The 25,084-nt window shown below is 57.3% G+C and overlaps 2 protein-coding genes and 1 non-coding gene across 3 annotated transcripts; 2 read left to right on the top strand and 1 right to left on the bottom strand.

Moving 5' to 3' along the window:
- Positions 1-182: 182 nt before the first annotated feature.
- Positions 183-5,942, bottom strand: ZBTB45 (zinc finger and BTB domain containing 45). Its single transcript, XM_049787036.1, has 3 exons — positions 5,873-5,942; positions 2,931-4,167; positions 183-698 (listed from the first exon to the last, which is right to left on the bottom strand). The coding sequence occupies exons 2-3, from the start codon at positions 4,165-4,167 to the stop codon at positions 442-444; spliced, it is 1,494 nt and encodes a 497-aa protein (XP_049642993.1). The 5' UTR covers positions 5,873-5,942; the 3' UTR covers positions 183-441.
- TRIM28 (tripartite motif containing 28) lies at positions 5,219-25,028 on the top strand. The gene is made up of 22 exons (XM_049787657.1): positions 5,219-5,224; positions 5,549-6,195; positions 6,953-7,010; positions 14,140-14,688; positions 17,415-17,770; positions 17,814-18,179; positions 18,330-18,651; positions 18,778-18,910; positions 21,084-21,219; positions 21,302-21,418; positions 21,516-21,630; positions 22,058-22,204; positions 22,312-22,426; positions 22,586-22,692; positions 22,811-22,847; positions 22,941-22,986; positions 23,062-23,314; positions 23,398-23,717; positions 23,803-23,926; positions 24,285-24,371; positions 24,461-24,598; positions 24,682-25,028. Exons 1-22 carry the CDS (start codon positions 5,219-5,221, stop codon positions 24,856-24,858), a joined length of 4,356 nt encoding a protein of 1,451 aa, XP_049643614.1. The 3' UTR covers positions 24,859-25,028.
- LOC126029058 (U6 spliceosomal RNA) lies at positions 11,772-11,878 on the top strand. The gene has a single exon (XR_007502715.1). It is a non-coding gene; the product is annotated as a U6 spliceosomal RNA (small nuclear RNA).
- Positions 25,029-25,084: the final 56 nt, after the last annotated feature.

Raw genomic sequence — 25,084 nt, 5'->3', positions numbered from 1 at the left:
CCTCCTCTAGGAAGGCACCAAGCGGGGCAGGTAGCAGTGAAAAGGGCGTCTGCCTGGCACACAGCTGGCCCGAGACCGCCGGGAGCGGTTCCCGAACAGAGCCAGGAGTAAGCCCTGAGCACCGGTGGGTGTGTCCCAACACGAGCCAAGAAAAGGAACTTGAAAAGGCGCCAAACCCTACAGCCAGTCCGGGAGTCCAGACCCACAGTCCTTTATTACAAAGTGGGGGTGCCCAGCCCTGGAGGACCAGACGGAGGAGGGGTTCGCTGGGTGGGTGTCGGGGGTCAGTACCCAGAGCCCCGCACAGGAAAGGAATGGTCCCAGCCTCCACCCCGTCCCCCGTCCCCACGGCTGCATGTGCGGGGAGAGCTGGGTCTGGAAGGAAGGGGCAGCAGCCGGGGAGGGGAGAGGTGAGGCGGGGTGCGGCGACATCCTGGCCCGTCACGGTGCGGGGTGCGCCGCCAGGTGCCGCTCGAGCAGGGCGCGGTGGGAGAAGACCTTGCCGCAGGCCGGGCAGGGCGCGCGCTCCGGCCGGTGCGTCCGCATGTGCACGTTGAGCGAGCTCTTCTGGGTGAAGCGCTTGGCACACACGGCGCACTGGAAGGCCCGCACGCCCGTGTGCGTCACCATGTGCTTGAGCAGGTAGTCGCGCAGGGAGAAGGACCGCCAGCACACCGCGCACTGGTGCGGCTTCTCGCCTGCGGGGAGGGGGCAGAAAGAGGAGGGGCAGCAGAGGTCAGCAGAGCACCCCTCAGGCCCGGTCACCAAAACCCTGCACTGGCCAGGTCCTGTCCCGTCGGACCCTCCTCTGCCTGTCCTGCAGGGAACCCCACTGGCCTAGGCCAAGCCTGGCCCACTAGGGATTGACCAGGTCCCTTCCCACCTCGGCTTCCAGCATTGCATCTTCTCCATTTCACCGTGCCCACAGAATATTCTATTTTTCCCCCCTTCAGCCACACCTGGCAGTGCTCAGGTCACTCCTGGCTCTGAGCTCAGGAACGATTCCTGGCAGGCTTGGGGGACCCTATGGGATGCCGAGGATCGAACCCAGGTTGGTTGTGTACAAGACAATCGCCTTACCCACGTGCTATTGCTCCTCTTTTTCTTTTACTCTTTTTTTTTTTTTTATATATAGACTATCTTGATCATGACTTTGGAGCTTCCTAGCGGTGCTAGGGGCCACCAAGGTGACACTCAGTGCCACTTACGTGGCCATGACATGCTAGAGATCAAAGTCGAGACCACGTGCTTCTAGAAATGGCTCCCTGGCTCCACAGAGCACCCTGGATTGTCAGTCAACGTGTCCAGCACCCATCCTTAAGAGCTACGCCGCACATTGGTGGGCCTTCCTCCCTGCACTCACTGTGGTTGCACAGATCCTGATGTGTCAGACCCTATCACGTCCCCAAAATCTGAGTCAGAGAAGGGGAGACTGTTGGTCCCTGGGGTTACCAGGTAGAAGCAAAGCAAATCTCCGGCCAGGAGACAGCTCAGATAGCTAACCCCACTAAACAGAACCAGAATGACTCAGCCCATGCTCAGCACACAGAAGCTCTGGGTTTGACCCGGGACTCCATGGTCCCCAAGAACTGTGGGGAGTGACCCCTAAGCACCAACAGAGTAGCTCAGAGAAAGTGAACCTTGGGACCAGAGTGCGAGCACAGCGGGGAGGGCAACTGCCTTGCACAGAGCCAACCTGGGTTCAAACCCAGGCATTCCACAGGGTACCCTGGGCCTGCCAGAAGTGATTTCTGAGTGCAGAGCCACGAGTAACCCCTGAGCGTCACTGGATCTGGCCCCAAACCAAACCAAACAAAGTAGGGCTAGAGTGATAGCACAGTAATAGGGCGTTTGCCTTGCACACAGCGCACCCAGGACAGACCGGGTCGGATCCCCAAAATCTTATATGGTCCCCTAAGCCTACCAGGAGCGATTTCTGAGCACAGGGCAGGAGTACCGCATCCCTATCCAACCGAGGCCCTGTCTCCTTCTTCCCCAAGGTGCCCTTTAAGGTTTTCTCAGACATTTCCAACGTAGACTGCTGGTGCCCTCTGCAGCACGCACACCATGAAACCCGAGCTTCTGCCCATCCAGAGCTTGCCGACTGGTCTTCTTTAGCTTCTCCCGCAGAGTCCAGCTAAGGTCTTCCTTACAGACCTGGCTCGTCACCACACCCCAGGAATCTCTGGGCCCTGGAGCTCACCTGGGACGTGCCAGCCCTGACTCTGGTCCCCGCTTCATCCTCCCTGGGCTCCACCATCAAGCACCTCTTCCCCAGCTCCTGGAGTCAATTCTCAGGCAGGACTCGGGGCGCCTCGTCCTGTTCCTTCCTTCCTTCAGCCCTCCGCTACCTGTCCAGGCTACCTCTGCTGCTCCTGTCCATTCCCACAGGCCCGAGATCCACATTCACAGCATCCGGTCCCGGTGGCATCCAGGGGCTCAGGGGGTCATAAGGGATGCCAGGGATCGAACCTGTGTCTGTCCCAGGTCGGCTGCGAGGTAAAACGCCCTACCACTGTGCTATCACTCCGGCCCCTGAACCCAGTTTTAATTCTCCGGGTCCGGTTCGGGGAGGCGGGGAAAGAGCAAGAGTGAGTGTCTGCTGCTCCCAATGTCCAGTACTTTCTTTTCTCCTGCATGCATGTGAAATTAAATCTTTGTTTGTTTGGGGCCACACCTATCGGTGCTCAGGGGCTACTTCTGGCTCCGTGCTCAGAAATCATTCCTACCAGTACTGGGGGACCCTATGGGCTGCCAGGGACAGAACCTGGGTCGACCGAGGGCAAGGCAAACGCCTTTCCCGCTGTGCCCTCACTCCGGTGCCGGGAGCTTCCCTTCTACCTCCTTTGGGGGTCTCCAAAACAGCAAGGCCCAGCTCCCCGGGGGTCGCAAGTCCAGGGAGCAAGGGAGTCCGACCCGCCCCAGCTCACCGGAGTGGATGAACATGTGTTTGGTGTAGTTCTTCCTGGAGCTGAAGGTCTTGCGGCAGTGGGTGCACTCGTAGGCGGGCGGCTCGGACCCCGGCGTGCGCGCCGCAGCGGCAGATGTGGCGGCGGTGGCGGCGGCGGGCGGCGGCGGCGCCGGGGCTTCCCCCAGAGGGGCGCCGGGGGCCGGGTCGGGCTGAAGCGCGGGGTAGAAGGCCGGCGGGGCCGCGGGGGCGGCGCCGGCGGGCACCGGCGGGCCCGGCGCGCCCAGGTGGAAGGGGAAGAGCGTGAGCGGCGCCCCCGGGGTCTTGGCGCTGGGCGGCCGGGGTCCCGCCAGGGCGCAGTCGGCCGGCGCCGGGGTCTCGGCGGCGGCGGGGGGACAGGCCTCCTCCTCCGGCCAGGCGGCCGCGTAGCCGTCGGGGAAGGCCTCCTGGGCCGGGGCGCCCCGCTGGAGGCCGGGGTAGTCGGGCGGCTCCTCCTCCCGGGCGCAGTCGGCGAAGGCGGCGGCGGCCGGGCCCTCGCCCAGGCCCAGCCCCAGGCCGCTGCCCTCCCCGTCCTCGCCGGAGGAGTCGTCCTCGGAGTCGTCCTCGTCCTCGTCGCCGGCGCGGTCCGGGGCGGCGGGCAGCGCCACGGCCAGGGCGTCGGGGCCCGCCTCGGCCTTGGCGGGCGCGGGCGAGGGCGCGGGCGCGGGCGCGGGCGGCGCGGGCAGCTGCAGGCGCGCGGGCTGGCGCTGCTTGCGGCTGTGCCCGGGCGCGGGGTGGCCGGCGGGGCGCGCGGCCAGCAAGTGGCGCAGGCGGTGGCGCAGCTGCGCGGGGGCCAGCGGCGTGGGCACGGGCGCGGGCAGGGGCGCCCCCGGGGCCCGGGCGCGCGCGATGATCTGCGTGCACTCGTCGATGACCGTCTGGATGCGCAGCACCGACGCGGCCGTGAGCACCTGCAGGGCCTCGCCCTGCGCCACCACGAGCGAGCCGCTGTACAGGAACTCGACGAGCTGGCGCACCGTCTGCGCGGGCACCACGGGCGGCACGCGGATCTCCGAGTGGCCCAGCAGCAGCTTGTCCTGGAAGAAGGGCGAGCCGGCGGCCAGCACGCAGCGGTGGGCGCGCAGCGAGGCCTCGCGGATGCGGACCGTCACGTCGCAGAAGTGGCCGCCCAGCCGCTGCCCGTTGAGCGTCTCCAGCAGCGAGCGGGAGAAGTTCTGCAGGTGGATGTGGTGCACGGCCTCGGTGGCCGCCGCCGCCATCTGCAGCGGGCGAGGATCGGGGGCGACCGGGGTCAGGCGGGGCCCCGGCATCCCTGTGCCCGCCTGCCAGGGGCTCCCACACAATGCAACAAGCTCCGCAGCCGCTGTCCCCACCCAGCATGACCCTCTGCCTCTCCGCAACACTGTAGGAGAGGGTGAGGGGCCTGAGAGACGGGTGGCACAGGCAGCTCGCCCAGGTTCGATTCCCATCGCACCCCCACAGGGTCCACCGAGCACTACCAGGAGTTGCCAAAAAGCCAAAATAAAAAAAAAAAAATGAAGAGGGAGCCAGAGCGCTAGCACAGAGGTAAGGGCGTTTGGCTTGCAAGCTGCCAGCCTGGGTTGGATGCCCGGCATCCCATATGGTCCCCCGAAGCCTGCCAGGAGTAAACTCTGAGCAGAGCCAAGTATAGCAAAATGAACAAACAAACAAACAAAAAGTGAAGAAGAGGGGCCGGAGCGGTGGCGCTACAGGTAAGGCGTCTGCCTTGCAAGAGCTAGCCTAGGACGGACTGCGGTTAGATCCTCGGGAGTAACCCCTGAGCGTCACTGGGTGTGGCCCCAAAGCAAAAACAAAACATAAAAAAGTGAAAAAGAGTAGGGAGATGCCAAAGTTCTGCGGGGTGTTTGGGGCTTGTTTTATTTCCCTTCTTAAATCTTCCCCTTGACGCACCAGAGCAAAAGCAAAGACATTGGAACTGGCTGCCAGGTCTTAACCAAAGAGCAGATCTCCTGTGGCAGGAACACTGAGGGACTCCAGTCACAGAGGAACTGTTTTCCGAGCCACAGCCCCAACTTCAAAGCGTGCAAACCCAACACAGGGGCAGGAGAGATAGCACAGTGGGGAAGGCTTTTGCACTGTACGTGCAAAACCCAGGTTCGATCTCCAGCATCCCATAGGGTCTATGAACCCACCAGGAGTGATTTCTGAGTGCAGAGCCGGGAGTAACCCCTGGGCATCACTGGGTGTGTCCCAAAAGCCAAAAAAAAAAAAAAAAAAAAAGTGTAAGGCTTTCAGGGTTTAAAAATCAGGCACGGGGCCGGAGATAGCATGGAGGTAGGGCGTTAGCCTTTCATGCAGATGGACGGCGGTTCGAATCCCGGCATCCCATAGGGTCCCCCGAGCCTGCCAGGAGCGATTTTTGAGCATAGGACCAGGAGCGCTGCCGTGTGTGACCCCCCCAGAAAGATCTTGCAGTCCCAACCCCACTGGGAGAAGAGATGGTCATGACTGAAGAACAGATAAGGGCTGGAGCTGGGCAAGAAAAACAGGACATCTGCCTAGACTCTAAGTCTCCTAAGACATATATAAGCCTTCTATGAGCAAGGCGAGACCCCAACTGGCCCCTTTGCTGGGTCACTCGGCACGGCCCTTGCCCAGCCCCTCAATTCCATCCGCCAGCTGCAGCCAGGAGAACCCCACTGCAGGCTGCATTGGGCCCCTCCACCCCTCAAAGACCCCCACGGGCCCATCACCCCTTCTGCTCCAACACCCTCCGAGATCCCCGAGTGCCACCCTCTGGGGTTGGCACCAGCCTCCCTCCGGGCCCCCCTCCGGCCCCGGGCGCACAAGGGACAAAGGCCCGCACCCCCTGGGGCCAGCGGGCCAGCGGGCCTCGCTACCCCCCATGCACCCAGCTCGGATCAGCCCCGGCCCGGGGCGCCCGCCCGCAGCCTCCCCGCGCGGGGCCGAGCGCAGCCCCACCTCCGGCTCCCTCGGGCTCCGGCCGGGCCGCGGCGCCTCCTGCTCGCCACCGCCCAGGCCACACTCCGGCCGCGTCGCAGGCGGAACCCGAGTCCGCGCGGCCGCCGCACGCGGGGAAACGCTAGGCCGACACACACTTCCGGTGTGCCTGCTTCCGGTCGGAAGACTGAGGCGGCAGCACGCGCGCGTCCCTCGTCGCTAAGGAGACGGGCGGGGGCGTGGCCCGCGCGGCTCCTCCTCGGCCTCGGCCCCCACCGCGCTCTGCAGCTCTGCAGCTTGCGGGAAGGTCCGACCCCTAGAGGCCGGAGCCGGATTGCAGCCGGGCTGGTCTGGGTTTGATCTTGGGGTTGCCCAGCAGTGATCACTGAGTGCAGAGCTAGGAGTAAGCCCTGAGTATCACTGGGCATGTCCCACCCAAAAAAATTGTGACCCCCTTATTCCTCCTGTTTTAGGCTGCTTTATCTCTCCCCTGCGGTTGGTCTCTTGGTGAACTTGGAGGAGGCTAGATGTGGCCCGCGGGCCACAGATTGTATTTGTATGTTTTGTTTCTTCATTGCAAAATAAGATATATGCAGTGTGCATAAGAATTCGTTCAGGGGAGGCCGGAGAGATAGCATGGAGGTAAGGTGTTTGCCTTTCATGCAGAAGGTCATCGGTTCGAATCCCGGCGTCCCATATGGTCCCCTGTGCCTGCCAGGAGCAATTTCTGAGCATGGAGCCAGGAGTAACCCCTGAGCACTGCCGGGTGTGACCCAAAAACCACAAAAAAAAAAAAAAAAAAAAAAAAAGAATTCGTTCAGGGCCGGGTAGGTGGCGCTGGAGGTAAGGTGTCTGCCTTGCAAGCGCTAGCCAAGGAAGGACCGCGGTTCGATCCCCCGGCGTCCCATATGGTCCCCCCAAGCCAGGGGCGATTTCTGAGCACATAGCCAGGAGTAACCCCTGAGCGTCAAACGGGTGTGGCCCAAAAACAAAAAAACAAACAAACAAAAAAAAGAATTCGTTCATAAGTGTTGTTTTTACTATAGTCAGACCCTCCAATGGTCTGAGGGACAGTGAACTGGCCCCCTGTTTAAAAAGTAGGCCTTTGGACTCCACTGAGGAGGAGGAGAAGGAGGAGGAGGAGGAGGAGGGGAAAGGGGTAACCTTTGTGTAACCAGTGTGGTTCTCTGCGAGTGGAGGGGGGAAAGGGACCCACCTTCGCTTTCCTTTTTTGTGTGTGGGGGGGGGCGTTGGCTTTGTTTTGGGTTTATAGGCCACAACCCGGCAAGGCAAATGCCCACCCATGGTGCTATTACTCCGGGTCCCCTTCACTTTTATTTTCTTTTTTGTCACACCCGGCAGTGCTCAGGGGTTCCTCCTGTCTCTGCGATCAGAAATCGCTCCGGGCAGGCTCGGAGAACCTTATGGGATGCCGGGATTAGAACCACCATCCTTCTGCATGCAAGCCAAATGCCCTATCTAGTGTGCTATCACTCTAGGTCCCCTTCAGTCTTGAAACAGAGTTTAGACTTGGTGCCTGCGGGAGAGGCACCAGGCCTATCTGCTCTAGGGCTAGGTGTGAACAGACACCTGGATACAGAACCCTCCACCAAAGGTCAACAGGGGAGGCGGTGACTGTGGTGCTTAGTTCAGCAGACAGGACATTCCAAAGAGCAGAACAGAAGCTACTGTAGGATGTGAACAATAGCACAGAGCCAGAGCGCAGGGCGTTGGCTTTGCACATGGCTGACCCTGGTTCGATTGCCAGCATTCTAAGGTCCTTCGGGCACTTCCAGAAGTGAGCGTCCCTCCCCACCAAAGGAAAGAAATAACTTTAAGGTGCAGAGTTAGGAGCTAGGATGATAGCATAGCGGGTAGGGTGTTTGCCTTGCACATAACCAACTCAAGATTAGTCGTCGCCACCCCAAATTCTTCCTTTAAAACTGTCAGGAGTGATCTCTAAGCGTAGAGCCAGGAGTAACATCTGAGCATTGCTCTGTGTGTGTGTGTGTGTGTGTGTGTGTGTGTGTGTGTGTGTGTGTGTGAGAGAGAGAGAGAGAGAGACAGACAGACAGAGAGACAGACAGAGACAGAGAGACAGAGGGAGGAGAGACAGAGACAGAGAGAGAGAGAGAATACTGGAGTGGTGGGTGACCTGGCTTGGATCTGTTTATGGGGGCTGAGGGCTGAGGGCTGAGGCCTACAGCAGAGAACTTGACACCAGGCTAGAGAAGTGACCAGACTACAGAAGCAACGGGTGAGGGTAGAGCCAAGAGCCAAGAGTCTTTGGTACTTTTCCAGAATCTAGACAGATTAAATCTGAGACAATGAAGGAAATGGTGTGGTAGAGTGAAGAGCACTAGCTATTTAGAAAGGGCTTAGAGTGCTTTCATATGTAAACGAGTAAGAAAATCCTGTGAGTCTCGGTGTGGACTGGGATGAAGGAGAAGAGAACTACATAACAATAATCCTTCTCCCACTCTCCAGAGTCCCTGTGCCCTGAATGTTCTCTAGAGGAATTTTTGGATTAATTTGAAAAGTGTGCAGGGACCAGATAGCACAGCAGTAGGATGTTTGCCTTACACGCTGCTGTCCTGACACAGGACAGACCCGGGTTCGATTTCAGGCATCTCATATGGTCCTCCAAGCCTGCCAGGAGCAACTTCTGAGTGCACAGCAAGGAATAACGCCTGAGCGCTGCTGAGTGTGCCCCTCCAAAAAAGGGAAAGTATGCAGTCAACCCTGGTTTTATCTCCATCAGTCCATATAGTACTGGTGTGACCCAAGACAAAAAAATAAAGAGGCAATTTTTTTTTCGTTTGTTTTTTTTTTTGTTTGTTTTGGGGCCACACCCGGCGATGCTCAGGGGTTACTCCTGGCTATCTGCTCAGAAATAGCTCCTGGCAGGCAGGGGGGACCATGTGGGACGCCGGGATTTGAACCAACCACCTTAGGTCCTGGATCGGCTGCTTGCAAGGCAAACACCGCTGTGCTATCTTCTGGGCCCAAAAGAGGCAATTTTCATAGAAAACTGTATATACTGTATATATGTTCCGAGTTGGGAAATAATCTGGTCTATTTAAAAACTTTTGAGGGGGGCCCAGAGAGATAACACAGCAGCGTTTGCCTTGCAAGCAGCCGATCCAGGACCAAAGGTGGTTGGTTCGAATCCCGGTGTCCTATATGGTCCCCTGTGCCTGCCAGGAGCTATTTCTGAGCAGACAGCCAGGAGTAACCCCTGAGCAATGCCGGGTGTGGCCCAAAAACAAAAACAAAAACAAACAAAAAACTTTTGAGGGGCCGGAGCAGTGGCGCAACAGTAGGTGTTAGCCTTGCAAGTGGCTGACCTAGGATGGACTACGGTTTGATCCTCCAGCGTCCCATATGGTCCCCCAAACTAGGAGCAGTTTCTGAGCTCATAGTCAGGAGTAGCCCCCTGAGCGTCACCGGGTGTGGCCCCAAAACCAAAATAAATAAATAGAATTAAAAAATTTGAGGGGTTGGGGCCGGGCGGTGGCGCTGGAGGTAAGGTGCCTGCCTTCCCTGCGCTAGCCTAGGACAGATAGAGGTTCGATCCCCCGGCGTCCCATATGGTCCCCCAAGAAGCCAGGAGCAACTTCTGAGCGCATAGCCAGGAGTAACCCCTGAGCGTCACCGGGTGTGGCCCCAAAACCAAAATAAATAAATAGAATTAAAAAATTGGAGGGGTTATACCCAGCAATGCTCGGGGGTTACTCCCGGCTCTACGTATCCTATAAGATTATTCCTGGACTAAAGTGATTGCACAGCAGTAAGGCATCTGCCCTGCAAGCGGACAACACAGGACAGACCTTGGTGCGATTCCTGGGATCCCATAGGGTCCCCTGAGCCTGCCAGGAGCGATTTCTGAGCAGACAGGAGTAAGCCCTGAGCGCCGCTGGGTGCTGCCCCCAAACAAAAAATGAGTATTCCTGGTAGCGCTTAGGGGACTATATGGGAAGCTGGGGTCAAACATGCGAGGCAAACACTGTACCCTCTGTCCTATTTCTCTGAGGCCCAGTCTTCATTTGCATCTATATTTGGTCTAGTGAAAATAATGTAAGGGGGGCTGGAGAGATAGCATGGAGGTAAGGCGTTTGCCTTTCATGCAGGAGGTCATGGGTTCGAATCCCGGCGTCCCATATGGTCCCCCGTGCCTGCCAGGAGCAATTTCTGAACCTGGAGCCAGGTATGCTCGCCTTGCACACAGCCAGGCTGGTTTGGTCCCTGGCATGGTATGTGTTCCCTCAAGCATTGCCAGGAATGTTCTCTGAACACTGATGGGTGTGGATTCCTCACCCCGAAAATTCTAGTATTGGATACATAGCTCGCTTGACTTTCAAGTGTGAAGTCCTAGGTTCAGTCTCTGAGAGAGCAACATTTTTTGGTTTTTGACTCACTCCAGTACGCTATGGAAAACCCCAAGTGAACACTTGCGTCTCTCTAATGGTACTGGCATCTAATTCTGGGTTCCTGTGTATAAGAAATCCAGTCTTTGGGGCCGGAGACATAGGATGGAGGTAAGGCATTTGCCTTTCATGCAGGAGGTCATCGGTTCGAATCCCGTGCCTGCCAGGAGAGATTTCTGAGCCTGGAGCCAGGAATAACCCGAGTACTGCCGGGTGTGACCCAAAAACCACAAAAAAAAAAAAAAAAAAAAAGAAATCCAGTCTTTGAGCCATCTCTTTTGTCCTCTAAATTTTTTTTTGTGGGGGGAACAGAACATATCTGTTTTTCTGTTTTATTTTATTTTGGGGTCACACCCCAGAGATTACTCCTCTCTGTGCTCAGAAATCACTACAGGCAGGCTCAGGGGACCATATGGGATACCGGGAATTGAACCCAGGTCTGTCCCAGGTCAGCTGCTTGCAAAGCAAACACCCTACTGCTATGCTATCACTCCAGCCCCATCTTATGTTTTTCCTTTAGTTTTTGGGTCACCCCTGGCTCTGAGCTGAGAAATCGCTCTTGGCAGGCACGAGGGACCATAGGGAAGGCTGGGATTCGTTCCTACTGGATTGACTACTTGCAAGGCAAACGCCCCACTGCTGTGCTATCTCTCCTCTCTGTACCCCTCCCCATCTTGTGTGTGTGTGTGTGTGTGTGTGTGTGTGTGTGGTTTCTTTGTTTGTTTGTTTGTTTGTTTTTGGGTCACACCTGGCTCTGTGCTCAGAAATCGCTCCTGGCAGCATGGCAGGCTCAGGGGACCATATGGGATTGGAACTTGGGTCTATCCAGGAATGGCCACGTGCAAGGCAAACACCCTACCACTGTGCTATCCCTCCAGCTCCAGGAATAATTCTCTTTTTTGGTTCATTCCCACCCGGCAGCGTTCAGGGGTTCTGGAAGGCCCTACCTTCATGTTATCTCTCCAGCCCTGCCACCTTGTGTTTTTTTTTTTTTTCTTTTTTTCGGAGGAGTGGTGGTGTCACACCCAGCAGTGCTCAGGGGCTACTCCTGGCTCTATGCTCAGAAATCACTCCTGGCAGGCTCAGGGGACCATATGGGATGCTGGGATTTGAACCACCATCCTTCTGCATGAAAGGCAAACGCCTTACCTCCATGCTATCTCTTCGGGCCCCCACCTTGTGGGACACTGGGATTCGAACCAACCACCTTTGGTCCTGGATCGGCTGCTTGCAAGGCAAACACCGCTGTGCTATCTCTCCGGGCCCACACCTTGTGGTTTTTAAGATTTATTCCTGACTCTGTATTCAGGAGTCACTCCTGGTAGAACTTGGGGGCCCTGTGTGGTGCCTGGGTTGAACCAGGGTCAGCCATGGATAAGACAAGTTCAAGTTCTTTACCTTGTGAACTCTCTCTGGACCACATATCTTTTGCTTAGGGGCTACATCTGACAGTGCTCATAGGCTACATTGTTCAGTGCTTAAAGAAGACAGAGGTGCTCGCTTTGGCAGCACATATACTAAAATTGGAATGATACAGAGAAGATTAGCATGGCCCCTGTGCAAGGATGACACGCAAATTCGTGAAGCGTTCCATATTAAAAAAAAAAAAAAAGACAGAGGGGTCACTCTCAGCAGTGCAGGCTATCCAAACCAGAATGCCTTATCAAATCATGCCCTCCATCCATTGAGTATCTTTCTCTCTCTTTTTTTTTTTTTGTTTTTGTTTTTGGGTCACACCCAGCAGCACTCAGGGGTTACTCCTGGCTTCATGCTCAGAAATCGCTCCTGGCCGGCTCGGGGGACCATATGGAACGCCGGGATTCGAACCAATGACCTTCTGCATGAAAGGCAAATGCCTTACCCTCCATGCTATCTCTCCGGCCCCGAGTATCTCTCTTTTTTATCATTTTGTGTGTCTGTGTGTGTGTGTGGTGCCAAGAACTTAGCCCTGGACCTCACATACGTAAGGCAAGTGTTTTAGTGCTCTACCATGGCACATGATACATTATTCGTGTCTGTGAGCCACAGCTGGCAGTGCTCAGGGTATTGCTCTCAGCAGTGCTTGGGAGACCCACTGTTCTGGTCATTGAACCTGGGCCTTCTGCCTACAAAGCACTCACTCCAGTCCTTTGAGCTATCACTCTCTGGTTCAGGATGCACCTTTTAAATATAAATATGGAGATGGAACAGGAAATAAGGTATTTGGCTTACATAAGGCTGACCATGGTTTAACTTCCAAACATCACATATGATTTCCCAAGTACTGCCAAGATCATTTGAGCACTGCGTGGGGAGCCACGTAAAAAAATTAAAAATTCAACAACAAAAATTGGGGGCCCAAAGACTACTACACAGGTTAAGGAACATGCCTTGTATGAAGCTCGCCCACTCAATTCCCAGTACTATAATGTCCCCTGAGTATCTCCAGATATATCTCTGGAAAAGCCCTGAGCTGAGGTTTCCCGGGTAATTCCTAGCAAAGAGAAGCTTCCTAAGGAGGAGGAGGAGGAGGGGAGAGAGACAGACAGACAGAGACAAAGAGACGGAAACAGAGAGAGAGAACACAGAACAGGTAAAGGAGCTTGTGTTCCAAAGGAGTTGTCTTCCTTTACTTCCTTCATTTTGTTCCTTGGCATTGCAGAGAATGGCCCACTAAGGACAGTTTTGTAAGCAGAGCCAGAAGTAAGCCTTGAACACTAATGGGCGTGATTTAAAAATAAAACTAAATGAAAAACAAAAACAACAGCTGAGCATCACCAAGGTGTGGCTTCTAAACCCAATAATAATAACAAAAAAGTGGATTAGGGGAGGAGAGATAACACAGCAGTAGGGCGTTTGCCTTGAACAGGGTCAAACAGGACTGACCTGGTTTGATTCCCAGCATCCCTTAGGGTCCCCGGAGCCCGCCAGGAGCGATTTCTGAGCACTGAAGTCAGGAGTAACGCCTGAGCGCCACCAGGAGTGGCCCCCCCCAAAAGAAAGTGTATTGAGGGCGGTCATATGAACCATAACTGATGGTGCTTAGGGGCAAACCAGGCATCTTACTCTGAGCAATCTTTCTAGTCCTGATAAAAGAGATTTTGGAGGGACAGGCTGAAGAGATAACACAGTGGGTAGGGTATTTGCCTTACACGTGGCTGACCGGATTCAATCACCACTGGCTATTCGCTCAGAAATCACTCCTGGCTTGGGGGACCATATGGGATGCCGGGGATCAAACGAGGTCTGTCCTGGGTCAGCCGTGTGCAAGGCAAAGGCCCTACCACACTATCCCATCGCTCGGCCCCCCCCCCCCATTTTTTAAATTGAATTTCTGGGCCATACTATATGACCACATATGGAGTCAGGGATGGAGGCAGGGCTGGCCACAGGTAAAGCCAACACTGTACTTTACATTTGCAGTATCTCTCTGGCCCACAAACTAACATTTCTTAAGTAATGTGAGGCACTTTTGGGTGTTGCCCATTCCCTGGAAAGAGAAGAAAAGAAAAGAAATGCGCTCTGGACTTCCTGGAGGCCACTACCAGAAATTCTAAGAGGTTCTGCTTCGCCCTTGATTTCCAGGGCCCTCCTTCCTTTGAACTGGCCTCAGCCTGGTCGCTTGCACTTCCAGAAATTTGGGGTCACCAGCATTTTGAAAATGAAGTTAATTGAAACTAATTCCAATGAATTCATTGAAAATTAAGAAAATTCAGCCTGTCCGTGTTCCAGTACCCGGTGGAAAGGGGGTTCTCGGGGCAGGTGGGAAAGCAAAGTCTAAGGCCCGGGGAGAAGCAAGAGGGGGTTCAGAGCGAGGGAAGAGCTCGACCAGCTGCCAAAGTGCAGCGCAGGGCCCCGCGAGGGCCTCCTCCTTCCCTCTAGCAGCTCCCGAAGCTCCTCGCCCCGCCAGCAGCCAACAAAGCCCGCTGGGCCTTGGGTCCCCTGCAGAGCCCCTGCCGGGGTGCGGGGCCCGGCCGCCCCGCTCCAGCCCGCGGCTCCCGCCTCCTCCCTCAGGCCCCCTCGCCCGGCCACGTCCTCGGCGCGCGGGTGCAGGGGAGCCCGGGGCCCCCAGACGCCGACCCGGCGGGGCCGCAGGCGGGAGGTGGGGCGGGGCCCCCGATGCTGCGGCGAGGGGCGGGACCCCGATTTGGGGACCGCGCCAGGCTGGAACAAAGGCCCGCCGAACAAAGGCCTGCCCGAACAAAGGACCCCCGGGCCCGCGCCTCGCCTCCGCGCCTGGGCGCCCCAAGGTGCGGCCGCTCGCCGCCGGACTCGCCCCTCGACCGGCCCCCGCTTCATCCCCCACGCCTCGCCTCTGCCCTGCCCTGCGCTGCCCCGGCCAGAGCCTTCGGCACCCGGAGTCTGTCCCCGGGGCAGCTCCGAGGCAGCCCTCCAGCGTTGTCCACCGCTCTAACACAGGCCTCGGAGACGGTCTGTCCTCGCGCGGAGCTGCTGGCCGGGCCGACCCTCCGCGCCCCTTCCCCGCGGATTCTCCACTGCTCGTGCTGCCCCTCAGGGATCCGTTCCTCTCCTCTCAGAGGACCGACCCCTCCCTTCCCGCAGGACTCTCTCCACAGACCATGCTTCGCTCGGAGGAGCCTTCCCACCGCTCCTCCTGGCTTGCAGGATTCTCAACACAGATCCGGCTTCCCTTGGCCTCCTTCCTACGGATCTCGCTTCCCTGAAAGTCCCTCCACAGATCCCGGTCTCCATCAGAGGATCCGTCTCCCTTCCACACATCCCGCTTCCCCCCAGAGGACCCCTTCCACAAAACCTTCTCGCAGGATTCTTTCCACAGATCCTGCGTCCCTTAGGACTCTTCCTACAGATCCTGCTTCCCCTGAAAGAGTCCCTCCACAGATCCTGCTTTCCTTCAGAAGACCCCTTCCACAGACAGATCCTGCTTCCCCTGAAAGAGTCCCTCCACAGATCCTGCTTTCCTTCAGAAGACCCCTTCCACAGACAGATCCTGCTTCCTCTCAGGAGCTTTTCCACAGATCTTGCTTCCTCTGAGAGGACCCCTTCCACAGAACCTCCGCGCAGGATTGTTTCCACAGATCCTGCTTCCCCTGAAAGTCCCTCCACAGATCCTGCTTCCTCTCAAAAAGCCTTTCCACAGATCCTCAGAATTCTTTCCACAGGTTCTGGTTCCCTTAGGACTCTTCCTACAGATCTTGCTTCCCCTAAAGATTCCTTCCACAGATCTTGCTTCCTCTCGAGGATCCTTTCCACAGACCCTGCTTCTTCTCTCAGATCCAGCATTCCATCCATAGATCCTTCCATAGATCCTGCTTCCTTTTAGAAGCCTCCTCTCAAAGTAGCCTTTCCACAGAACCTCCTCACAGGATTCTTTCCACAGATCCTGCTTCTCATCAGAGGGTCCACCCCCCTTCCACAGATCCTGCTTTCTCTCGCAGGATTCTTCCTACAGGTCCTGTTTCCCTCGAAAGGATCCCCTCCACAGATCCCGCTTTCCATCAAGATACATCCACAGATTTTTTTTTCGGGGGGGGGGGGGGTAACTACACTCAGTGATGCTCAAGGATCATTCCTGGAGGCACTCATCAGCCATATGTAGTGCCAGGGACCCAACGTAGGTTGACTGTGGTCATTCCCAAGGACTGAGTACGAATCCTGCTTCACTCTCAAAAGGGGCCTCACAGGCTTTCTCCTTTCCTGGTGACAGAACCTTCCAGATGCTTTGCTTCTTCCCCATACAGAAGCCACCCTACACAGCAGATCTTGTTATTTTCACTTTGGCAGAACGCCTCTTTTTTCGGTGGTTGTTGCTTTTAGGCCATAACTGGGCTACTCCTGGCTCAGCACTCAGAAATCACCACTGGGGCCGGAGCAATAGCACAGAGGCAGGGCGTTTGTCTTGCACTTGGTCGGCCTTGGACGGACCCGGGTTCGATTCCTGGTATCCCATAGGGTCCCCTGAGCCAGCCAGAAGTGATTTCTGAGCACAGAGCCAGGAGTGACCCCTGAGCATCGCTGTGTCTGGCCCCCACACAAAAACAAAAACAAACTACTGATAGTGTTGGGGGGAGCCCAACACAATAGGCTGCCCGATTGAGTCTGGGTCAGCCATATGCAAGGCAAGTGCTACACCCTCTGTACTGCCTCTTGGGCCTCTAGAATGCCTGTTACAGATCCTGCTTCCTCCCCAGATGAGATTTACCTTCAGGGATTTCACTTTCTGCTTTACAATTCTACCTACTGAGGTTTAGTTCTCCCAGGTGGAAAAACTGTGAATGCAGACGTTAACTAAAAAGTGGAAGTGGGGGGGCTGAGCCACGGCACAGCAGATACGGATGGTGTTTGCCTTGCACGTGGCCGACCGGACCGGGCTTGATTCTTGGCATCCTATATGTACTTCAGAGCCTGCCGGAGTAAGCCCTGAGCGCCAACAGATGTTTCCCCCACCACATTAAAAAAAAAAAAAGGGAAAAGAGGGTCAGAGCAATAGAACAGCAGAAAGAAGGTCGTTTGCCTTGCACGGGGTCTGCTCTTGGAGCGACTTCTGAGCACAGTCACGAGCACCACCTGGTGTGGCCAAAAAAGCAAACCCAAAGGGGAAAGTAGGCCAGGAAATGTGCTTGGGGTCCTGTGTTCGCTTTGCATGGAAGGGGCCGATTTCTCCTCGGCACCTCGAGCCCAGCGCATAATAAAGGCGTCCCAGGGGTTCGGAGCAATAGCGCAGCGGGGAGGGCGTTCGCCTCGCTCGCGGCCCATCAGGGCTCGATTCCTGGCACCTCCTACGGCCCCCGTCGCCTGCTAGGAGCGATTTTTGAGAGCAGAGCCAGGACTAAAAAACCGGGGCGCCTCGGGGTGTCGTCCGAAAGCAAGCGAGCAAACAAAAGGGTACCCCGGGACACACTAAGGGGAGTGAGGGGTCAGGAAACGGCAGCTCCGGTTGGCCTGAGCACCAAGGAGCTGGGGGAGGGGAGGGTGGCCTCTGAGCACCGACGGTCGCGGTGTTAAGCCGTGAAAACAAACCGACAAACCCACAAAAAATCAGAAAAGGGGGAGACGGAGAAGGGGCCCCCGAAGGCAGGCCTAGGAGAACCCAGGGCTCGGCGTTCAACAGCGCAGGGTTCAGGGCTTCTTGACGGCCTCGGCCTGGGGGCTAAGCGGCGCCCTTCCGGTCCCCGCAGGACCCAGATCTCGGGGTGCGCGCGGGCCCGCCCCCTCTGCAGGCGCCGAGTCAGCCGCAGGCGCTCAGGCCGCGCGTGCGCAGTCGGGCGGCGGGGGGCGTGGCGCTCGTCGTCGAGCGAGCGCGTTCGAGGAACGCAGCGTGCGGCCCGCCCTCGGCCTCCTCGCGGACGTCCCTGAGGCCGCGGGGGCGGGGCCGGGGCGGCGCCTGCGCCGGGGGCCGCGGCGCCGGGGGTCGCGGGCTCGGGCCCCGCCCCTCCGTGTGCGCCAGCGCGCGTGCGCGTCGGCGTCGGCGCCAGTTATTTCCGTCCCGCCCCCCGGCCGCGGCTCTTTCTGCGAGCGGGCGCGCGGGCGAGCGGTCGTGCGGCGCGGGCGGCGCGGGCCTGAGGGCGGGGAAGCAGGGGCTCCGAGCGCCGTGTGCGCGGCGGCGGCGGCGGCGAGGCCGGCGCGGCGGGTCCCGAGAGGCGGCGCGCGGTGGGCGGCGGCGCGGGGCGGCGCGAGGCCTCGCGGCGGCGGCGGCGGCGGTTGGCGGCGCGCGCTCGGTCCCGGCCCCGTGTGCGCCTGCGCGGCGCGGCGCTCCGCTCCCTCCCCCTCCCTCCCTCCCTTCCTCCCCGCGGGCGAATGGCGGCCTCGGCGGCGGCGGCGGCGGCGGCGGCGGCCTCGGCCTCGGCCTCGGGCTCGGGCTCGGCCTCGGGCAGCCCCGGCGCGGGCGAGGGCCCGGGCCCGGGCGCGGCGGGCGGCGACAAGCGGGCGGCGGGCTCGGCGGCGTCCGGGGCGGCGGCGGCGGCGTCCCCCGCGGGCGGCGGCGGCGGCGGGGAGGCGGCGCTGGAGCTGCTGGAGAACTGCGGCGTGTGCCGCGAGCGCCTGCGCCCCGACCGCGAGCCGCGCCTGCTGCCCTGTCTGCACTCGGCCTGCAGCGCCTGCCTCGGGCCCGCCGCGCCCGCCGCCGGCGCCAACAGCAGCAGCAGCAGCGCGGGGGACGGCGGGGCCGCGGGCGGCGACGGCGCGGGTGAGTGCGGCCTGGGCCTGGGCCTGGGCCTCGGCCCGGGAGGGAGGGACGGACGGAGGGACGGGAGGGCGCGGGTGGGTCCTGGTCCCGCCCCGGCTCACCGCCGCCCCCTCGCAGTGGTGGACTGCCCCGTGTGCAAGCAGCAGTGCTTTTCCAAGGACATCGTGGAGAACTACTTCATGCGCGACAGCGGCGGCAAGGCGGCGGCCGACTCGCAGGACGCCAACCAGGTGCGCGGGGGGACGGGACGGGAGGCACCGGCCCAATGGACGCGGACAGGACGGGAGGGCAGCGGCCCGGCCCCCGCATCCCGCCCGCCGACTCCGCCTTCGCCTCCGCTTCCCTCCGCTTCCCAGTGCTGCACGAGCTGCGAGGACAACGCGCCCGCCACCAGCTACTGCGTGGAGTGCTCCGAGCCGCTGTGCGAGACGTGCGTGGAGGCGCACCAGCGGGTCAAGTACACCAAGGACCACACCGTGCGCTCCACCGGTACTACGCGAGGGGATTCGGGGAGGCGCTGTGGGGCCACACCCTGCAGGGCTGGGCCTATCCAGACACCGTGCGGACTGCTAGGGTGCCTGCCACTCAGGGTTGCAGCCTCCCAAGTGCCTTAGCTGAATCCCGAACCATCCCTCTCGGTGCGCTCTAAAGTCATTTGGAGGGTGAATTGATCCCAAGTAGGTCGGCGGGGTGCCCGGCAGACGGATTCTGCCACAGTGGTGTGTGAGCGGCTTAAGGAAGCTTTTTGAGTTGGAGGAAGGCTTCGGGCAGGCAGGGAGTCCCAGAGATCTAGTGGTAAGCTGAGAGAGAGACCACTTGGGTAGGGTAGGCGAATGGTTTCCCCTTCCCATTGAGTCCGGGCTCTCTTGATATTCCACTGTGACTTTGCAAGGGCGGCTCTTGTGCTCTTGTGCCCGCCTTAACGAACCCCATTATAGCCGTGAGTTTTGGAACTGTTTCCGTGTCGGCGTCGTTTATTTCCCATTCAAAATTTAGCTTGTTTTCCCTTTCTCTGTATGCTGGCAATGGTCTGTGGAAAGGGAGTGGGAGTTGAGAGTCTTAGTGTCAGGTTTTTTTTTTCTTTGTTTTTTGGTGTTTGGGTCACACCTGGCAGTGCTCGGGGCTCTGCGCTCAGAAATCACTCCTGCCAGGCTCGGAGGGTGGGAGCCACATGGGATTGCCTGCATGCAAGGCAAATGCCCCACCTCCATGCTATCTCTCTGGCCCTGTCAGGTTTTTCTTTTTTTTTTTTAGGTTTTTCTTTAGGGACCCTTAATTTGGTTACTAAAGACTTCTCAAGCCTGGAGGATCCTATTGATAAGGAAGGGTTTAAGGAGCCAGGAGGGAAAAGGGGCTCGCTCCGGTGGTGTGTGTGGTGTCTGGGATTCCAGCCAAGGTCAGGGTGAAATTGAAGGATCAAACCTGGCTGCTGCTGACTTAACGTACCTTGCTTTTGTTTCTTGGGGGGCCATACCCATGGCACTCAAGGGTTATTCCTGCCTCTGCGCTCAGAAATAGCTTCTGGCAGGCTTGGACCATATGGGATACCCAGGATCCGACCTCGAGCAAGGCACGCTGTTGTTCAGGCCCTTGACTTTTAATGCATCTTTTTTGTTTTTGGGCGGCACCCAGCGGTGCTCAGGGGCTACTCCTAGCTATCTGCTCAGAAATAGCTCCTGGCAGGCTCTGGGGACCACATGGGACGCCGAACCGCTGTGCACTCTCTCCCCTACTTAATAGTTAATGTATCTTAGTTGCGTAAAAGAAACATTTGTTGCAAGTTAATCTAATAGGTGGTAGGTTGTGTTCAGGGTGGGTTGTCAGCTGGACAACACTTTTTGGGGAGTGTTTCTCTAAATACCGTGACCCTCCCCACAGTGGGAGTTGACACATTTGAAGGTTCTGGTTGAAAATCTTTTCACTGAAGCTGGAGAGAGAGCATGGAGGTAGGGCGTTTGCCTTACATGCAGCAGGATGGTGGTTCGAATCCAGACATCTTATATGGTCCCCTGAGCCTGCCAGGAGCTATTTCTGAGAATAGAACAGGAGTAATCCCTGAGCGCTGCCGGGTGTGACCCAAAAACCAAAAAAAATCTTTAACTGAAAAGGCTTTGGCAGACCTGCTGGATTGTTTAGGAGTTGTGGCCTTCTTCACCAGAGGAGAAGGGAGCACACCTGGTTTGGTTTCTGAAGAAACTGCACTTTGAAGTAGGCCCTCCCTAATATTGCATTCTCTGTGCTAGAAAGCAAATGTCCTGAGTGCTGGGTTGCCACAGTAGCCAGAGTCCCTTCCCCTGCTGCATAGAATCTATTGTGAGTCGAGAAGCAGGGCAGCCCAGTGGGGGTTAGGCGCCAAGCTCTCTCGTCTGCCCGATAAAGGGTGCTGCAGGTGTAAGATCTCTAGAGACCCATAATTCATACATGCATCGTCTTTGGCAGCAGTTGGGAGGAAGGGGTCGGTCTCTTGTTTTCGACTCAGGAGTACGGCTTTGAGAGCACAAGACTGGCACGTCTGCTCTCCTGGCAGTGAGCTCTCAGGACCCTCTGGGCTTTGTAGTGGGTAGTCCATGGCTTTAGGACCAGCAGGAAGCCCAAATTCTGGCCCGCACCTGAGTTACTATGGCAATGCTGTGAGGTCCTTTCTACGACTTCTGTTCTGCAGGACCAGCTAAATCCAGGGATGGTGAGCGCACCGTGTACTGCAATGTGCATAAGCATGAGCCCCTTGTACTGTTCTGTGAGAGCTGCGACACACTCACTTGTCGGGACTGCCAGCTTAATGCCCACAAAGACCACCAGTGAGTCGTTTGGGCCGGGTGGGTCCTATACGTGTTCCATCCTTGTTCCCCAGGTTGATTTGTGGTTTTTATCTGCCCACAGGTATCAGTTCTTGGAGGATGCGGTGAGGAACCAACGAAAACTTCTGGCCTCCTTGGTGAAGCGTCTTGGGGACAAACATGCCACACTGCAGAAGAATACCAAGGAGGTTCGCACCTCGTAAGTTTGACCATTGAGTCTGGGCGGTGGCGTTCTCCTTACCTGTGTGTCTTGATTACTTAACATGACCTGTTTCTTGTTTCTGAATTCCTGCCAGAATTCGTCAAGTGTCTGATGTACAGAAACGCGTGCAGGTGGATGTAAAGATGGCGATCCTGCAAATTATGAAGGAGTTGAATAAGCGGGGCCGTGTGCTGGTCAATGATGCCCAGGTTTGTTTTCCCTTTGTGGGATAAGCAAACCTTCATCCCTGAGCTCCTGTACGGCCTGTTGAGTAGGGTTCAGCAGTGCTCAGTTTTGCTTTCTGTTAGTTTTTGGGCCACACGCAGTGGCGCTCAGGTTCCTCCTGGCTATGTGGTCAGAAATTGCTCCTGGCTTGGGAGACCATATGGGATACGGGGGGGTGAACCCCAATCCTGTGCAGGGCAAATGCCCTACAGCTGCACTATCTCTGGCCCGTCTTTGCATTTTTTATTCCATTTTTTATTTTTTGGCCATATCTGGCAGTGATTAGGGCTCTGTGCTCAAAGGTCACTTTATATTTGGGGTGGGGAAACTGTTCTGCTAGGGATAGAACCAGGATTTGCCGTTCGTTATACTATCACTTTAGCCCTCTTGATAATTTTTCTCGACCTACAGAAGGTGACTGAGGGGCAGCAAGAACGTCTGGAGAGGCAGCATTGGACCATGACCAAGATCCAGAAGCACCAAGAACACATTCTGCGCTTTGCTTCATGGGCTCTGGAGAGTGACAACAACACAGCGTTACTGCTGTCCAAGAAACTGGTGTGTGCTGGTTGACCGGGGGATAGTGGTGGAGTCTAGGCCGGCACCTACTGGTGTTGCTGATTCTGCTTCACTGCTTTTGTGCTCATGCATTGTGCCGCTTTCAGATCTACTTCCAGTTGCACCGGGCCCTCAAGATGATTGTGGACCCCGTGGAGCCCCATGGTGAGATGAAATTCCAGTGGGACCTGAATGCCTGGACAAAGAGCGCAGAGGCCTTTGGTGAGCCTTCTCTTCTCTTCTCTTCTCTTCTCTTCTCTTCTCTTCTCTTCTCTTCTCTTCTCTTCTCTTCTCTTCTCTTCTCTTCTCTTCTCTTTTTCTCTTCTCTTCTGCTTGACATTTCGGGTATTGTTCTCATCTGTGCTTGGTCTTTTATCACAGGCAAGATTGTGGCAGAGCGTCCTGGCACCAATTCAACAGGCCCAGCATCCATGGCCCCACCTCGGGCTCCAGGGCCCTTAAGCAAGCAGGGCTCTGGCAGCAATCAGGTGAGCAGGGCAGGGGAAGCCTGTGGAGGGAGAAGTGGGTTGTGGGTGGAGGGAGAAGAGGGTTGTGGGGGCTTCTGGGGGACACCTGCTCACTGAAGTACCCCTGCTCTGCCCACAGCCTATGGAGGTGCAGGAAGGATACGGCTTTGGGTCAGGTGAGCGAGTTGGCTTGCAAAGGTGGGAGGGAGTGCCAGCATCCAGGTGCTAGATTCCCCTCAACTTACTTTCCCTTTATCTATTTTGAGCAGATGACCCTTACTCCAGCGCAGAGCCTCATGTTTCTGGCGTGAAGCGGTGAGTGAGTGTGGCTGTCCTTTAGAGCCCGGTGGGAATGGGACGATCAGGGCTTATGTGAGGCTGTCCCCACAGGTCCCGCTCAGGCGATGGGGAAGTGAGTGGCCTCATGCGCAAGGTGCCAAGGGTGAGCCTTGAGCGCCTGGACCTGGACCTCACTGCTGACAGCCAGCCCCCAGTCTTCAAGGTCTTCCCGGGCAACACCACTGAGGATTACAACCTCATCGTCATCGAGCGTGGTGCTGCTTCTGCTGCTGCTGGAGGCCAGCCTGGGACTGCTGCCCCTGGGGCCCCGGGGGTCCCCCTACCCGGCATGGCCATTGTCAAGGTAACTTTGCCAGATGCACGGTAGGAAGATGGGATGCAGCTGAAGCCTGAACTGTGTTGAACACACTCCTCATCCCCACTCAGGAAGAAGAGACAGAGGCTGCCATCGGAGCCCCATCGGCTGCCACTGAGGGACCAGAAACCAAACCAGTGCTGATGGCTATGACTGAGGGGCCTGGCGTTGAAGGCCCTCGCCTGGCCTCCCCCAGTGGTAGCACCAGTTCAGGCCTGGAGATAGTGGCTCTAGAGGGTACCTCAGCACCAGCTGGTGGGCCTGGTGCCCTGGATGACAGCGCTACAATCTGTCGTGTCTGCCAGAAGCCGGGTGACCTGGTCATGTGCAACCAGTGTGAATTCTGCTTCCACCTGGAATGCCACTTGCCTGCACTGCAGGACGTGCCAGGGTGCGCTCTTGGGGCTGGGCAGGGATGAGGGCTGGCTTACCTCCGGTGGATTCTGTGCAGCTCCTTACTTTTATTTTCTCTCCAGCGAGGAATGGAGTTGTTCTCTTTGCCACGTGCTGCCTGACATGAAGGAGGAGGACAGCAGCTTGAGTCTGGATGGTGGAGACAGCGCTGGGGTAGTGGCTAAACTCTCAGCAGCCAACCAGCGGGTAAGGGCGGGCTATAGCAGCAGTTTCTATTTTATTTTTCTTGTTTGGGTTCCCTGGCCCCCAAAACCAGCCATGTGCTTGCAGTTGGTCCTGGTGGTGCAGGTGGTTCCTGGACCACACCCAGGCTGTACTGGAGATTAGGCCCTCTAAGTCTCCTTAGCCTGCAGGTCTTCTGGCCTCCATCTTTTTGTTGTTTTTGGATCACACCTGGCAGCGCTCAGGGGTTACTCCTGGCTCTATGCTCAGAGATTCAAACCACTGTCTTCTGCATGAAAGGCAAACGCCTTACCTCCAGGATATCTCTCTCTGGCCCCTCTGGCCTCCATCCTTAATAGCTCTCTTACTGTCCTGTTCTCAGAAGTGTGAGCGTGTCCTCCTGGCCCTGTTCTGTCATGAACCTTGCCGGCCCTTGCACCAACTGGCTACTGATTCTACCTTCTCCCTGGTGAGTCCCTGTACCTTCTGGGATGAGGTGGGCAGGGGCTGGGGTTGTCTGGCTTCATCTTCAGCCTGTGGCTGTGGCTTCTACTTTAGGATCAGCCAGGTGGCACCTTGGATCTCACACTCATCCGCGCCCGTCTGCAGGAAAAGTTGTCACCCCCTTACAGTTCCCCCCAAGAGTTTGCCCAGGATGTGGGCCGCATGTTCAAGCAGTTCAACAAACTAATAGAGGTGAGCCGAAAGAAGTTAGCTGGGGTTGCAGGAGAGGGCAAAGGGGAAGAGCCAGGACCCATCACTGTGTCTCCCTAACCCAGGATAAGGCAGATGTGCAGTCCATCATCGGTCTGCAGCGCTTCTTCGAGACTCGCATGAATGAGGCCTTTGGCGATACCAAGTTTTCTGCTGTGCTGGTGGAGCCACCACCCCTGAGCCTGCCTGGTGCTGGCCTGGGAGCCCAGGAGCTGTCCAGTGGCCCTGGGGGTGGCCCCTGAGACTCCAGTTTCCCTAGCCAGCCCAGCCTGGCTGTTTTCTGTCCTGTCAACGCCCCCCCTTCACAACTTCTATCCTTGGTGGTCTGGTTCCTACTTCTTGGTGGTCCCATCCCCTGCCCTCTCACAAGATGGTTTTTACTTATGTGGATTTAATAAAAACTTCACCAGTGCTTCAGGTGTTGCTGTGGGTTGTGATACTAGAACCTCTTTCTTACCAAACTTGGTA

This window comes from Suncus etruscus, chromosome 14 (assembly GCF_024139225.1).
Source record: "Suncus etruscus isolate mSunEtr1 chromosome 14, mSunEtr1.pri.cur, whole genome shotgun sequence".
NCBI lineage: Eukaryota > Metazoa > Chordata > Mammalia > Eulipotyphla > Soricidae > Suncus > Suncus etruscus.
The sequence above is the reverse complement of the archived record's forward strand: the minus strand, read 5'-3'. Positions and strand labels throughout refer to the sequence as shown.

Excerpts from the sequence above, each read along its gene's own strand:
- ZBTB45 (XM_049787036.1), bottom strand. The coding sequence starts at position 4,167 with ATGGCGGCGGCGGCCACCGAGGCCGTGCACCACATCCACCTGCAGAAC. Across the intron at positions 699-2,930 it reads ACACATGTTCATCCACTCCG|GCGAGAAGCCGCACCAGTGC; the intron begins GTGAGCTGGGGC and ends CCCTCCCCGCAG.
- TRIM28 (XM_049787657.1), top strand. Across the intron at positions 7,011-14,139 it reads AGGAGGAGGAGGGGAAAGGG|CAGCTCCCGAAGCTCCTCGC; the intron begins GTAACCTTTGTG and ends CCTTCCCTCTAG. Across the intron at positions 24,599-24,681 it reads AGTTCAACAAACTAATAGAG|GATAAGGCAGATGTGCAGTC; the intron begins GTGAGCCGAAAG and ends TCCCTAACCCAG.